General features: G+C 47.9%; 1 protein-coding gene across 5 annotated transcripts; it reads right to left on the reverse strand.

Moving 5' to 3' along the window:
• Positions 1-218: 218 nt before the first annotated feature.
• On the reverse strand, positions 219-13,209 carry tk2 (thymidine kinase 2). Of its 5 annotated transcripts, none has more exons than XM_033035873.1 (10): positions 12,917-13,209; positions 11,191-11,234; positions 9,406-9,480; positions 8,593-8,646; positions 7,041-7,130; positions 5,878-5,951; positions 4,852-4,940; positions 3,498-3,577; positions 3,031-3,111; positions 219-1,874 (listed from the first exon to the last, which is right to left on the reverse strand). In XM_033035873.1, exons 1-10 carry the CDS (start codon positions 13,005-13,007, stop codon positions 1,770-1,772), a joined length of 783 nt encoding a protein of 260 aa, XP_032891764.1. In that variant the 5' UTR covers positions 13,008-13,209; the 3' UTR covers positions 219-1,769. The 5 variants fall into 5 exon arrangements, with proteins under 5 accessions (XP_032891764.1, XP_032891765.1, XP_032891766.1 ...); XM_033035874.1 differs by having other exon boundaries at positions 1,378-1,874; positions 3,424-3,577; positions 12,917-13,207; XM_033035875.1 differs by lacking the exon at positions 3,031-3,111 and having other exon boundaries at positions 1,378-1,874; positions 12,917-13,195.
• Positions 13,210-15,163: the final 1,954 nt, after the last annotated feature.

Consider the following 15,163-nt stretch of genomic DNA (forward strand, 5'->3'; position numbering starts at 1 on the left):
GGTTTCTGCTGCAAGAAGAGTTTGGATAGACCTGGATTTTCTTCTCTGGAATGTCAGAGGTAGAGGGGAGACAATGGAAGTATATAAGATCATGAGAGGCATAGATCGGGTGGACAGTCACAACCTTTTTCCGAGGGTAGAAATGTCTAACATTAAAGGACATAGCTTTACAGTGAGAGGACGAATGTTTAATGGAGATATGCAGGGCAACTTTTTTTAAATAAAAAACAGTGTGGGAATGCTCTCCCAGGGGTGGTGGTGGAGGCAGAAATTATAGTGGTTTTTCAAGAAGCTTTTAGCCAGACATGTGGAAGTGCAGAGTAGACGGGTATGGTTCATGTACAGGCAGATTAAGTCACTTTAACTCGGCATCATGTTCAGCAGAAACATTATGGGCCGAAGGGCCCCGTTCCTGTGCTGTACTGTTCTATGTTCTAACGTAGAGTGAGACACCAGTAGAACAATATTGGTAAAGAAGGAGTTTGGGCCATTGGCCTTCATCAGTCAGGCTACTGAGTACAGTAGAGAATATGGGATGTTAAGTTGTACAAGACATTGGTGAGATCACATTTGGAGTTCTGCGTTCGGTTCGGCACAGAGAAGATTTATGAGGATGTTGCCAGGACTCGAGGGCCTGAGCTACAGGGAGAGGTTGGGCAAGCTAGGGCTTTATTCCTTGGAGTGTAGAAGGCTGAGGGGTGATCTTGGAGAGGTGTATAAAATCATGAAGTGGATAGATAGGATGAATGCACAATCTTTTACCCAGAGGTGGAGAATAAAGAACCAGATGATATTTAAAGTGAGGGGCAAAGCTTAATAGGAACCTGAGGCATGATGTTTTCACTCAGAGGGTGGTCGGTATATGGAACGAGGTGCCAGAGGTAGTTGAGGCAGGTACTATAACAGCACTTAAAATACACTTGAACAAGTACGTGGATAGGAAAGGTTTAATAGGGATATGGGCCAGACATGGGTAAATGGGACAGAGCCTTGGTCAGCATGGACTAGATGGGCAGATGGGCCTGCTTCCGTGCTTTATCCATGTGAGACCACATTAGTTACCATTACAGCCCTGCTATTTATTGTGGTCAAACTCCAGGCGTCAACAAGGATTGGATACAAGTGCTGGAGTAACTCAGCTGATCAGGCAGCGTCTTTGGAGGAAAAGGAATAGGTGACGTTTCAGGTCAGGAAAAACCAAACGCATCTGAAGAAGGGTCCCGACCCACAACATCATCCATCCTTTTCCTCCAGAGATGCTGCCTGACCCACTGAGTTACTCCAGCACTTTGTGTCTATCCCTCGACACCTTTCCTGTCCACGTACGTACCTGCCTCAACTACCTCCTCTGGCAGATAAGGAACTGCAAATGCTGGTTTACAAAAAAGGGACAAGGTGCTGGAATAGCTTAGCAGGTCAGGTAGCATCTCTGGAGAACGTGGATAGGTGATGTTTCGGGTCGGGACCCTTCTTCAGACTTTGTGTAAACCACATGGACTGGTTGAAAAGCACATTAACCTGTTCATCCCGCTTGGATGGACTAGGGTCTGCTGAGTGAGTGAGAGGAGGGAGGTGGGAAGAGGTCCACACAGAGCTTGTGGATCAGCTGGACAAAGTGGCCAAGTACTGTGTCACGTGTTTGAAGCAGCAACTCCAATAGCCCTGTAGTTTCTGATCAATCAACAGAGATCCAGTTCTCATTTTGTAAACCAATTGTCCAACCGGCTGATGGTCCTTGGTCCTTGGTCGCAGGCTTCTGCCCCTCTTGGTCAGTGCCGATTCTGCAGGCCGGTGGGATTGGGGTGGAGAATCCTCTCCCTGTGAGCTTCATACACTGCCTGCATCTCCACCAGGTCCAGGTCAGCGGGAATCACCTAGAACACAGTGTTTGAGTTGAGTTCATTGTCACATGTACTGAGGTACACTGAAAAGCTTTTGTTGCATGCTAACCAGTCAGCAGAAAGATCATACATGATTACAATTGAGCAATTTACAGTGTGTAGATACACAATAAAGGGAATAACACGAATAACGCTTAGTGCATGATGAAGTCTAGTAAATTCCCATCAAAGATGGTCAAAGTCTCCAATGTGGTAGTCAGTAGCTCAGGACTGCTCTCCTGTTGTTGGTAGGATGGTTCAGTTGCCTGTTAACAGTTGGGAGGAAACTGTCCCTGAATCTGGAGGTGTGCGTTTTCACACGTTTGTACCTTGTGCCTGATTGGAGAGGGGAGAAGAGGGAGTGAGCGGGCTGAGATGCATCCTTGGTGATGCTGGTGACCTTGCCGAGGCAGCGCAAGGTGTAAATATAATCCATGGAAGAAGGGAGGTTGGTTTGTGCGATGGTCTGGGCTGCCTCCACAATTCTCTGCAATTTCTTGTGGTCTTGGATGTGGCTGTTCCACAACCATGCTGTGATGTATTCTGATAAAATACTTTCTATGGTTTAACAGTGAGTGGAAACGTTGTCTCACGATTACATCCCTGACCCCTCCACCCCCTGTACCACCAGCCATCGAACAATACAGCAGAGTAGAAACATGCAACTGCTGATGCTGGAGAATACACAAAAGGACACAGTGCTGGAGTAACCCAGTGAGTCTGGCACCATCTCTGGGGAACATGGATAGGTTTGGGTCTCGAGCGGAAACTTCACCAATCCATGTTCTCTAGAGATGTAGGTGGGCATCAAAGGTTACGGGGAGAAGGCAGGAGAACGGGTTTGAGAGGGGAATATATACAAGCCATGATCAAATTGCATGGCAGACTCGATGGGTTGAATGGCCCAATTCTCCCCCATGTCCTATGCTCCATGATGTTGCTTATGCACTCCCTGATAATGTAGTTCTGCCGGCCTTGAGCGTTGGATGCAGGAAGAGGTTTCAGAAAATCATCTCACTCGAGGTGCATAATGTTCCTTTGCTAATATAGGTTAGATTTCTCCTTGCAGCGACACCATCTCTAAATCCGCGTGCATGACCGTACAGTCAGCACCCACGCTGCCAGCAGCTACAGCCCTCGTGTTACTCACCAGTACTGGTGCAGGGACTTTGAACGAAGTCTGCTTGACCAGCCAGTCTTCATAAAGTTGGTGGAGACTTTGCAAGTATTCCTTATAAATGGAACAAAGGCAGCAGTGAGCAAAACCCATGCAGCTACAGCCAGTTTCCTGCCCCTGCCTACAGCCCTGCACATGGGCAGTTCTTGCCCCAGTATTGGGTGAACAATGCTCAGCACAGACATGGTGGGCCGAAGGGCCTCCTACTGTGCTGCATCTCTCCTAACAGATCATTAGACCCTGCCCTCCAACACTTTGTGAGGATAAACCCATGTTTAAGACAAACCATTTCACTGTAGTTAGGTACATGTGCTACGATAAAGTATCATGGAATCATTGAATTTAATGTTGCTGTTGTTGCCTCATCATGAAACCGTCCTACCTATGCCGTTCCTCCCTTGCCCCCATGCTATCCCTTCACGGCCGAGCTCCCTGCTCACCACTGGGATAATGGTCTCCTCACTCCGACACCTGTACTTCAGTCTCCGGTAACAAGTCTCCGGTGAGGTCTGCAGGTACACTGGGGAAGAAAAGGTCAGCATTTATCACTTGTTTAGGAACCCCGCCAATATGCACCCGCCCTGTCTTGTTGCCTTTTAGATAACGGAGAGGATGCGGGCTTTACTTTCGACTTTACAGATATAGCGCGGAAACAGGCCCTTCAGCCAACTTATGGAAAGGTGCCTGCATCTATCGCCTCTGGCAGCTCGTTCCCAATACATGATAAACCGACCCGTCAGGTCCCTCCCTGCCCACCAGCGATCACCCCGTACACTAACAGTATCCCACACACTAGGGACAATATACAATCTTTACCGAAGCCAAGTAACCTACAAACCTGCGCGTCTTTGGAGTGTGGGAGGAAACCGGGGCACCTGGAGAAAACCCACAGGGTCACAGGGAGGTCAGTATTGCACCCGGGTCTCTGGCGCTGTAGAGCAGCAACTCTTCCACTGCGCCACTGTTCTACCCAATCACCACTGTGCCGCCCACTCACCATAAATATGGGACATGGTCAGCGATACTGACCACCCTTGAAGGAGCGCAAAATAGCCGGGGGCTTCATGGGAAGACTCGTTTTGGATTTGCAAAGTCGCAAGTGAATTTAATTTTTCCTGAGATCCGAGGGTAGATTTGCATTTCTTGGCATGTGTTGGAACACAAGCACCTGAGGGGTGGACTGATCGTGTATTTGGAACGGGCTGCCAGCGGAGGCAATACATACAGGTACCTATCAATAGTTCTAATCTGTGAATATCCCCAGTGGTTCAGGGGGATCGATGGTCAGATTTTTGTAGATACAGCATGGAAACAGGCCCTTCGGCCCTCCGAATCCACGCCGACCAGCAATCACCCTTACACTAGTTCTATTCTACACTCTAGGGACAATTTATAGAAGTCAATTAACGTATAAACCTGCACGTCCTTGGAACATGAGAGGAAACCGGAGAAAACCCATTTGGCCGCAGGGAGAACATGCAAACTCTGTACAGACAGCACCTCTGGTCAGGATCGAACTCGGGTCTTCGGCACTGAGAGGCAACAGCTCTACTGCTGTACCAATATGCCGCCCCTCAGAGGAATATGGAGCCAATACCATAGGTGTTCCCCACAGTGTGGATACTTTAACTTGCAATACAACAACTAAAGTCCAAGTCTGAACAAGTAAACGTCCCAATTCATTCCCTGATGTTATCCATTGGCGAGGCATGATAAATGAACACACGTGTCATGTTAGAGGTGCCATTACACGGTACCCACATGCACCGTCACATGAACAAGTACTGCTCTTACCTATCAAGTCAACTGGAATGTTGTGGTTTGCTACGATCCATTCAAACCACTCGGACAGCACGGCATAGTCTACAGGAGGCATGATGGAGCTGCAAAGAGAGAATTGTCCCAGTCTCACAACTCATTTACACATCATCAGGAGATCAGTAAACACTGAAACAAACCAGTCGGCACACGTGACAATAATTAAGCTAGACCTCTGTATCGAGTACTCGCTTAGTTCAAGGGTGGTACAGTGAACCCTTGGTTTTACAGATTTTGGTTATAGCGGGCGTACCTACTGATCCTCGCCGCTGGGCCAGACTGCCGATGTAAGCCCCAGACGCTTCCTCAGCCGCGCCTTTCACCCCCACCTACATTGAGACAGTTCCAATCTGTCTCTTCTCAGTCCAGTCTCGTCTCCAGTCTGAAGAAGGTACGAGACTCAAAATGTCAACCATCCTTCTTCTCCAGAGATGCTGTCTGACCCGCTGAGTTACACCAGCACTCTGTGTCTATCTTTGCTGTATTGAGACATTGGAGCTCTGCAGCTTCGGGCGGGTAAGGCTGTGGTTTAATGTTTCAGCTGGGAAAAGGCATCTCTGTCAGTGCAGTTCTTGCTCAGCCATAAATGTTATTGATTTATCTGCACCTTCTCTGCAGCTGTATTCTGCACTCTGGTGTTTTTCTCTCTGCACTACCCGTTACTTGTGTATGGCTCGACTGTACACGGGTACGGTATGGTTTAACTGGACAACCCGCAAACTTAGTTATTCTGTTGTATCTAGGTACACGTGACAACAATCAGCTTGGTACACGTGTCATAACACATGACAATCAATTCCTATATGAAGGAGGTTTAAATGCTTCTAACCTTCTCGGTCTGTAAGAGGCAGCATTGTCAGAGCATTACAGAGCATGGAAACAGACCCTTCGGCCCAACACGCCCATACTGACCAGGATGCTCCAATCTACTGTCACCCTGGTTAATGAGTGTGGAATTGGGAGTAGATATGTTGTCCAATCTGCGCACTGGTCATCGTTTACCTTTTGTAGTGGTTCTCCACAAAGACGTACTTGGCGCTGTGAATGGACCTCTCCATCATTCGGACCGGTATTGTCTGAAGACACATGTAACAAGTCGGAGTCATGGCATCATATAGCGTGGATACAGGCCCCTCAGCCCAACTTGCCCATACTGACCAACATGCCCCATCTACACCTGTCCCACCTGCCTGCATTTAGCCCATATCCCTCCAAACCTTTCCTATCCATGTACGATGGGTACCATGCTGCGATAGTACCTCCACACAGACAGGATCGGAGGTCGGGATTGAACCTGGGTATCGGTGAGGGAGCGTTTCTTCCAGCTGTGCTGTACATCTGCCTTATGTTAAAGACCTCAATCTGGACATTGCTCAGCTTCACTTTCTAGAAACCCTCAACATCTTCAAACCTTTCCGTTAGTCAGATGCTCGGCAATAGTGCCACCCTTCGTAACCTTAACTTGAATTTTACTTATATGTCCCCACCCTTTTACACAGTAGAACCAAGAACATCGACATATGTGGTCATAACTTCCACACAAAAGTAGACACAGTGAACTGCTGATGCTGGTTTACCAAAAGAAACAAAAACTGCTGGAGTAACTCCGTGCGCAAGGCTGCAGAACATGACTAGGTGACCTTTCGGGTCAAGAAGGGTCCCCAACCGAAACGTCGCCTCTCCAGAGATACTGCTGGACCCGCTGAGTTACTCCAGCACTTTGTGTCTTTTTCCCCCACGCATAAGTCGTTGGACAAAATAGATGGTGGCGGACGCTGGGCATGGGGCGGTAAGAAGAATTGGGGATGGCCTTAACGTCCGCGCCCAATGTTGACTGCGGGGGACACCCCCGGAGCACGGAGTTTGATGGTGGCCGGATGAGGAAAGGGACGACGGTTCACGGGATGATCGGATGGAGGCGATTGCTGCAACGGGCCTTTATGGCCAACTACAGCTGGGAATGTGAAATGGCACCAAGATCTGGCGACTCTTGCCTGTGGGCTCTAGTGAGATGTTTCTACGCATTCTGTACTTATTTAACTTACCCATGGCAATAATCTCACTGGTCTGCATGCAAACAAAAAGATCCCACTTGTACCTTGGTACAAGTGATAATAAAGCATTGAAAATGGCATTTAGAAGATAACTTGAGTATGGTGAAGTACCTGAGGCCGACTGTGTTGCTGCAACATGGTCAGTTGTACGTAAGTCTGTAGTGTGATCGCCCAGCGCGATGGATCTTCATACATCAGACTCTGCCAGGAAACGGTCGGGGTGTTAACAGATGAAAAGTCAAGTTCGCCGAGCCTCAGTGAGCGAGTGTACATCCCCCCCCCCCTCTAGTCCCTATGGGTTAAATGTTCAACTTCAAAGGAAGAAGAATAACTGGTGGGAGATTCTTGCTGGATACTCTCAGGGTGATCTCACCTCTGCTTTCTTCCCAGCTGCTATCAGACAACTGAACCATCCTCTCACCAACTGGAGAGCAGTCCTGATCTACCATCTACCTAATTGTAGACCCTCTGACTATCTATAATCGGACTTGCACGTAACGTTATTCCCTTTGTCCTGCATCTGTACACTGTGGACAGCTTGATTGTAACCATGTGTAGTCTTTCCGCTGACTGCATAACATGCAACAACAACAAAACTTTTCACTGTAGACTTTGCTTTAAACTTCAGAGATACAGTGTGGATACAGGCCCTTTGGCCCACCGAGTCTGCGCTGACCAGCGATCACCCCATGCACTAGTTCCATTCTACACACTAGGGATCATTTATGATTTTACCGAAGCCAATTAAGCGACAAATGTGTAAGTCTTTGGGATGTGGGAGGAAACCAGAGCACCCGGAGAAAACCCACGCGGTCACAGGGATAACGCACAAACTTCATACAGAGAGCACAAAGTCAGGATCATACCCGGGTCTCTGGCGCTGTAAGGCAGCAGCTCTACCACTGCACCACTGAGCCACGATCGGTACAACGCGACAATAATAAACAAAAGGCCAGTGAGCCCACACCACTCAGTGATCATCCGTGGTGTCGATTGCCTATGCCAAGCCTTGGGCTTCCCACCTTTAGATGCTGGCCTCTACTGACTGATAACAACACTATATACGATATCCTAATTCAATCCAGGTAAGTGCAGGTGGTTTACTGCAGGTTTGATGAGTATGAGTGGTCCGATTCAGGAAAGTCAACCCAGGGTAAGACTTTCACAGTGAACACCAGAGCAAACAGTGTGCAGTAATGATAGTTACATCAATAAATAAATAGGGCTGCACAGTGGCGCAGCGGTAGTGTTGCTGCCTTACAACACCAGAGACCAGGGTTCGATCCCGACTATGGGTGCTGAGTTTGCACATTCTCTCTGTGACCGCATGGGTTTCCTCGCACACTCCAAAGACATACAGGTTCTGTAAATTGCCCCTAGTGTGTAGGATACAAACTAGTGTGTATGGGCGATTGCTGGTTGGTACAGACATCATCCAAATTTATTCACATCAGGATAATTTAGATTATTACTGTCACGAGAAAATCAGTCAAAGGAAAGAATATACATGATTACAATTTGTAGGTTAATTGGCTTCTGAAAATTGTTCCTCATGTGGAGGTATAGTGCTAGTGTAGGTGTCATCACTGGTCGGCACAGACTCGGTGCCTGTTTCCACACTGTGTCTCTAAACTAAACTACAATGAGTGTAATGCAGCATTACCAGCAGGTTGTGATTCCAGAGGTTCCTCCACTTTGACACTGGCTCCAGTAGCACCTGAGGCAACACATGGAACGTACAACATCACAGCGCTGACAGAGCAGGAGATCATAAGTTCATAAGTTACAAGAGTAGAATTAGGCCAGACGGGCCATCAAGTCTACTCCACCATTCAATCATGGCTGATCTATCTTTCTCTCTCAATCCCATTGTCCTGCCTTCTCCCCATAACCCCCCCGACACCCTTACTGATCAAGAATCTATCAATTTCTGCCTTAAAAATACCCAATGACAGCCTCCATAGCCTTCTGTGGCAATGAATTCCACAGATTCAGCACCCTCTGACTAAAGAAATTCCTCTTCATCACCCTTCTAAACGTACACTCTTTTATTCTCAGGCTGTGCCCTCTGGTCCTAGACTCTCCCACTAGTGGAAACGTCCTCTCCACAACAGCAGAGACACGAGAGCCTGTGACTGTCGCACACCGGGCAAGGAGACTGTCACATTAATCTCTAAAGCCTAAAGGCCATTCGGCCCTCAGCACTCCTGCTGTTCTGTATCCCAACTTCAATCATGTTCATAAGTCATAGGAGCAGAATTAGGCCATTCGGCCCATCCAGACTAATGCACCATTCAATCATTCACCCTCCTTTGCTCTGCATCCCCTGAACCAAACAAAACGCCCTCAACTTCGGCCTTGAATATTCCCCATAGTCAGTGGCACTCAAGAATTCTCGATTCCACATGCGAGGAAAGTTTCCCAAATCCGGGCCACACTGCTTACAATCTACACCTTCACCTAGGCTCGTGCTTACCTCAATGTTGTTATACTTTGCAAAGTATTGCAGGCACGTAGTCTTCCCACTTGCGATGTTCCCTTCAACACAGATCTGAAATGAAGCACAAGAGCAAAACTACCGGCATCCGTCATCAGAAGCCATGTTCCACAGAGCGGAACCCACAGTGGGGCCTAGGAACCTGAGTGTGGAACATCCCCCTCAGGAGTCTGGTCTCCAGGGAAGGGGAATCAAGAACCAGAGGACATAGGTTTAATGTGAGAAGGTGCCGCGTGTGGCTAAAGGCACACACAGGACTACAGGGAAGCCGGCACGGAGCAGGGTCAGAGACCTGGCAGTCGGGCCGAGGTGGATGAGCAGCATCACCGAGACCAACGAGGGACCCAGCGTGGGGGGGGGGGGGGGAGGCGTCGAGAACAAAAAAGGGACCATTACTATAATGAGTAATAATAATAATAATAATAAATTTTATTTAATGGGCGCCTTTCATACATCTCAAGGACACCTTACATAGTAATCGGAATAAAAACATATAATCGGAATAAAACAAGTAATTAAAGACATCACAGTGACACAAATTAAAAACAGAATTCAATCCAAAAACAGAAAATCAAAAACACAGTGTGAAAAGAGAGCAGCGGCAGCCAAAGCGCGCCAGCGTCCACTCTCTCTTCACGGCAGCCATCTTGGACACAGACCTACAGGACTACAATTAGACAAAAAAAAATCATCCCCCCACAGTGGATAGCACTGTGGAGGAAGGCACAATGTCCAGTCCCCACCCCATGATCACCCCAAAGTCAGGCCTATTGAGGCCACCGCAATTGCCTGTACGGAGGCCCGATGTCCCTGGCCGTTCTCACCGGGTGGTCTTGCCCCGGCGTCGGGAGAGTCCTTTCGGCGGCTGGGCCACTTGGAACGGCCGCTTCTTGGTTGGAGCCCGCGGCTGCCGAAGCCGACAAGGCCGCGCCGGTTTGGCGCTCCCAGGCTCCAGATGAAAAAGTCGGCGCCCGCTCTCTGCACTGCCGCCTTGCCGCCTCTACGCACGCCGTCTCTCCGCACGCCGCCTCTCCGCTCCGCAAACCCGCAGCCCGGAGATGTTGCTCACGGCGGTCCAGCTCGCCAGAGCTCCAGCGCGGCGACCCAGGCAAGGCATCACCCGCTCCGCTCCAGCGCTCCAATGCTGTGCCGCCACCCAGGCCGAGGTGCTGGGTTGGTTCCCCGCCAAGAAACGGCGCTCCAAGCCCGCTGGTAGGCCACGACGACGGGTCGACGGGCAGCCCGGAAAAAAGGCTGCCACACCGACCAGGTAGGGACCTATAAATAAAGTAACACCTACCCCCCCCCATTAAAAGACCATATCCCCTACAAACAAAAAAACAGGACTCACTAAAAACTATTTTAAAAAACGAATTTAAGACGGACGGCTGCTGGCCAGCAGCCGTTCACCAAGATGGCTCCTCCTCCTACTATTTGTAACTGTCTTCAACAGAAACGTGGCAACTGCTTTGTGTACTTTGTATGCAAAAACAGAGAATTTCACTGTACATGTGTCAATAAAGTATCGTCGAAAGTGAGTCGTAATAGGAACCCAAGTGGTCTGTGACATGCACGACAGTGCATTAACCAACTCTCTCCCCATACAAGTTCACACCGTGCACGTCGATGGTCGCCGTGGACTCGGAGGGCCTGTTTCTGCGATGTATCTACAAAGTCTAAAGGCCTTCGGCCCCCCAGTACAGTTGCTGTTCGGTACCCCAACTTCATTTATTACACTGTGCACGGGGGGTTAATGATACGTACCACCAACTTCTTATCCTCCACCAATCCACCGCTGAGAAAACGGGCTGGAAAATACAGACACCCATTTTAGATGATAAATAGAAAACAGGAGGAGGTCACAGGCTGAGAGAGTGATGGGGGGGGGGGGGGGGGGGGAGGGACACAGGTTGGGGTGATGGAGAGGGAGAGCGGAACGCAGTTGGGAAACAGTGACATGAGGCCATTTCTGTTAAAGACTGTGGTTTCACAACAAGATTTTGCTATTGTTGCCAGCAACTCCCTTCAATGGCTGCATGAGGACATGAATAGTGTGGCCTTGCGCACACAGGCCTGATGGAGTAGTTACAATCACTGCATCAAGATCACCAAGGTTCACAAGGACAGAACACTGAATAAATCAGTAGACACACGGTATTTTGCCCAGAGTGGGGGAATAGAGAACCAGATTTCACAGTTAAGGGGGGGGGGGCAGTTACTATCATAACCAAACACAGGCAGGCGGGACTAGTGTAGATGGGGCATATTGAAAATAGTGCCACATCTAGCGGCTCCGTATACTGACACAGTGTACTATTGCTATACACTTGCACTGTGTCTGAGATGCTATCTAAGATGTATCTAAGTGTTTATATAGTGATACTTGTACTGAACTGTATACATCAGGGATTCCCAACTTTCTTTGTCCCGTTTACCCCTGGCAACTTTAATAACACATAACAATGTTATTTCACTTATTTATGAACACAGTCATTCAATGAGAAAAAATAAGTACAAATCCAGAATCAACAAAGTTACCCCCTGGGTCAGCAAAATGTACCCCAGGTTGGGAACCCTTGGTATACATAGAACTAGTGTGAAATGGGTGATCCATGGTCGGCGTGTACTCGTTGGGCTGAAGGGTCTGTTTTCCACGCTATATCTCAAAACTAAACTAAATTGCTGTTATTGTACTTGCCTCAACTACCTCCTGTTCCATATGTGAAAACCCTGCCCCCCTCCCCCTCCCCTGTAAAATTTCTTATCAGATCTTAAACCAAGTGCCCTTAAAAGCAGTTAAATGAGTGATTGAGAAATTGCCATTTACCAGAATGGATTAGAGGGAATTCGCTGCAAGAAGATGGACAGATTGTTTTCTTTGGAACGTTGGAGGGGAAGGCAAATGGAAAAGAGGGGTATGGATGGGACAAAGACTGCAATTGGTTGGTGTGGTTGTGCTGGAAGCCGAGGGGATATTGTCACAGCAACGTTGTACAAGTCTCCAGTCGGCAACAGTGTAACGCCACACATACAAGATAAGACACAAAATGCTGGAGTAACCCAGCTGGACCGGCAGCATCTCTGGAGAGAAGGAATGGGTGACGTTTCGGGTCGGGACACTTCTTCAAACCAAGCACAGACAGACACAAAGAAAAAAAACACACACACACACACACACAGACACACACACACACAGAAACACACACAAAGGCAAGATGGACGATAGATAGACGGATGGACTGATTCCTCCTGTTCTCCGACTCTGCACATGTTTACACAAGTTTCATTCATTTGGTCCATGTCTCTCTTCATCACTGTCTATATCTGTCGTTTCACTTTCCCCTGACCAGTCTGAAGAAGGGTCTGGACCCGAAACATCACTCATTCTTTCTATCCAGAGATGCTGCCTGTCCCGTTGAGTAACTCCAGCATTTTGTGTATATCTTCAGTTTAAACCAGCATTTGCAGTTCCTTCCTACACACATGTTACCTGCACAACCGCGGAGGCTGGTCAGTTTCAGCAGCTGGTGAAATCGCTTCCAGCACCACACAGCCATATTCCGCAGCTTCCACACACACATCAACTGAGCCTCTGGTGAAGAACCGGCACATAAACCGGGAGCCGGAGCCTCAGTCTGAAGAAGGGTTTCGGCCCGAAACGTTGCCTATTTCCTTCGCTCCATAGATGGTGCTGCACCCGCTGAGTTTCTCCAGCCCTTTTGTCTACCTTCGATTTTCCAGCATCTGCAATTCCTTCTTAAACGCCGCATTATGCGCGGGCCGACTCGGAAGCACTTGGGCTGTCCCGCCCCGTGAACCACGGTCACAATGTAACATCCTCACTTGTATCCAAAGATCATAGCTCTGCTATAAGATCTTTGCTTGTATCGCTTCCTCCTGTTCCGCTGTAAGGAAATGAATGCTGCCGTCAGGCCAACCCTGACATCTAAATAATAGTGGGCAGTCCCAGAACCACAGAGGCTGCGAGTCTGAAATATGAACAGAAAACGCTGGGAGCACTCAATGGGTCAGTCAGCATCTGTGGAGAATAAAACAGCATTTCAGACAGGAGACCTAAAGGAGAGGCGGAGACAACATTTAGTACAAAATAAAGTCCAGTGAAGTCCGATTTATGAAAGTGTTTTTATACATCAATACAATCAACTCAAACACAAGTACAATAGGTAGAGCAAAGGGGAAGATACAGAGTGCAGAATATCGTTCTCAGCATTGTAACGCACCAATTACAGAGACAAAGTCCAATGTCCGCAGTGGGGTAGAGGGGAATTGGACAGTGCCGTTCAGAAGCCTGATAACAGAGGGGAAGAGGAAGTTCCTGAGGAACAGTACGAGAGTGAATGATAACTCACAGTCTGTGGGAATGTTGGATGTGGAAACCAGTGATTACAAAGACAAATTGTACAGGTAACAGGGCAATAAACCTGCAGATCTACAACTGGATGCAGAGAAGCAAGAATGACTGTCAGAGGGTGGTGAACCTGTGGAATTCATTGCCTCCTGTGGAGGCCAAGTCAATGGATATTTTTAAGGCGGAGTTTGACATATTCTTGATTAGTACGGGTGTCAGGAGTTGTGGGGAGAAAGCAGGAAAGAGGAAAAGATAAATCAGACGTGATTGAATGGCGGAGTAGACCTGAAGGGCCGAATGGCCTAATTCCACTCCTATAACCTATGAACTTATGACACAGTCAGCCAGTGCGGGGTCAATGGGCTGAATGGCCTTCTTCTGAAACCCCCTAAATTCTGGCCGCCTACTCAGACCTGATTAGGTCCACTCCACCAGCGGGCCTGTCCCTATCCACAAACTCTAATCCCCCCCCCTCCCCCCCTGGCTTGGGTTGCATTAGGGACCTGGGGCTTTGTTTTGTTTTTGCACTAATATTGTTCTTTGCACTGAACGTCATTTCCTTTATCATAAGGTCATAAGGAATAGGAGTAGAATTAGGCCATTCGGCCCATCAACTCTACTCCACCATTCAATCTCAGTACACATGACAATTGTCATGTCACTGTATACTGTTGACGGCAAAGATTATAGATTGGTTGACGGCTTCATTGTATTCATGTATAGTCCTTTTACTGACTACCTAACAAAGAAAGCTTTTCACTGTGCACGTGACTTTTATGTATTGAACGTTTGTTTTGTTTATTATATTATCTATTAGGTACTATGTTTATAACCCTTTTGTATTGCTGTTGCAAGTAAGAATGCTGAAGATTAACACAAAATGGTGTACTCAGTGGGATAGGCAGCATCTCTGGATAGAAGGAATGGGTGACGTTTCGGGTCGAGACCCTTCTTCAGACTTGCCCATTTTTCTGTTCCGGTAAAGAGGACAATAAAACACTCTTGACTCTCTTGCCAACTCCTTTCTATCTAAAACTGAGAAAAATAAAGTTTGTGGCTTTTTAAAAGCCTGACTGACGGAAATGTCTGAGCCCGATACATTGCACTAAGCTGCATGCCTCGACATGAATGAAACAATGTCATACAATCGATAGATTACAGCTAGTTATTCTAATTCTTCTGTTTATTTTGGTGACCATTCTAGAGTGAGAGGATGTAAAGTGAGTGGGTTGAAGGAAATTAAAGTATTTCCCCCCTGTTACTGCCCCCTGGGGGTGAGAGCTGGAGAACCCGGTTAGTTACATAGAAAATGTAACTAACTAATGTTGATGCATCAATCAAAGGCAGACACACAGAGATTGGCTGTTA

This window comes from Amblyraja radiata, chromosome 17 (assembly GCF_010909765.2).
Source record: "Amblyraja radiata isolate CabotCenter1 chromosome 17, sAmbRad1.1.pri, whole genome shotgun sequence".
Taxonomy (NCBI): Eukaryota; Metazoa; Chordata; class Chondrichthyes; order Rajiformes; family Rajidae; genus Amblyraja; species Amblyraja radiata.

Excerpts from the sequence above, each read along its gene's own strand:
- tk2 (XM_033035873.1), bottom strand. The coding sequence starts at position 13,007 with ATGTGTGTGTGGAAGCTGCGGAATATGGCTGTGTGGTGCTGGAAGCGA. Across the intron at positions 4,941-5,877 it reads GTGGAGAACCACTACAAAAG|CTCCATCATGCCTCCTGTAG; the intron begins GTAAACGATGAC and ends CTCTCTTTGCAG. Across the intron at positions 1,875-3,030 it reads AAGTCCCTGCACCAGTACTG|GTGATTCCCGCTGACCTGGA; the intron begins GTGAGTAACACG and ends ACTGTGTTCTAG.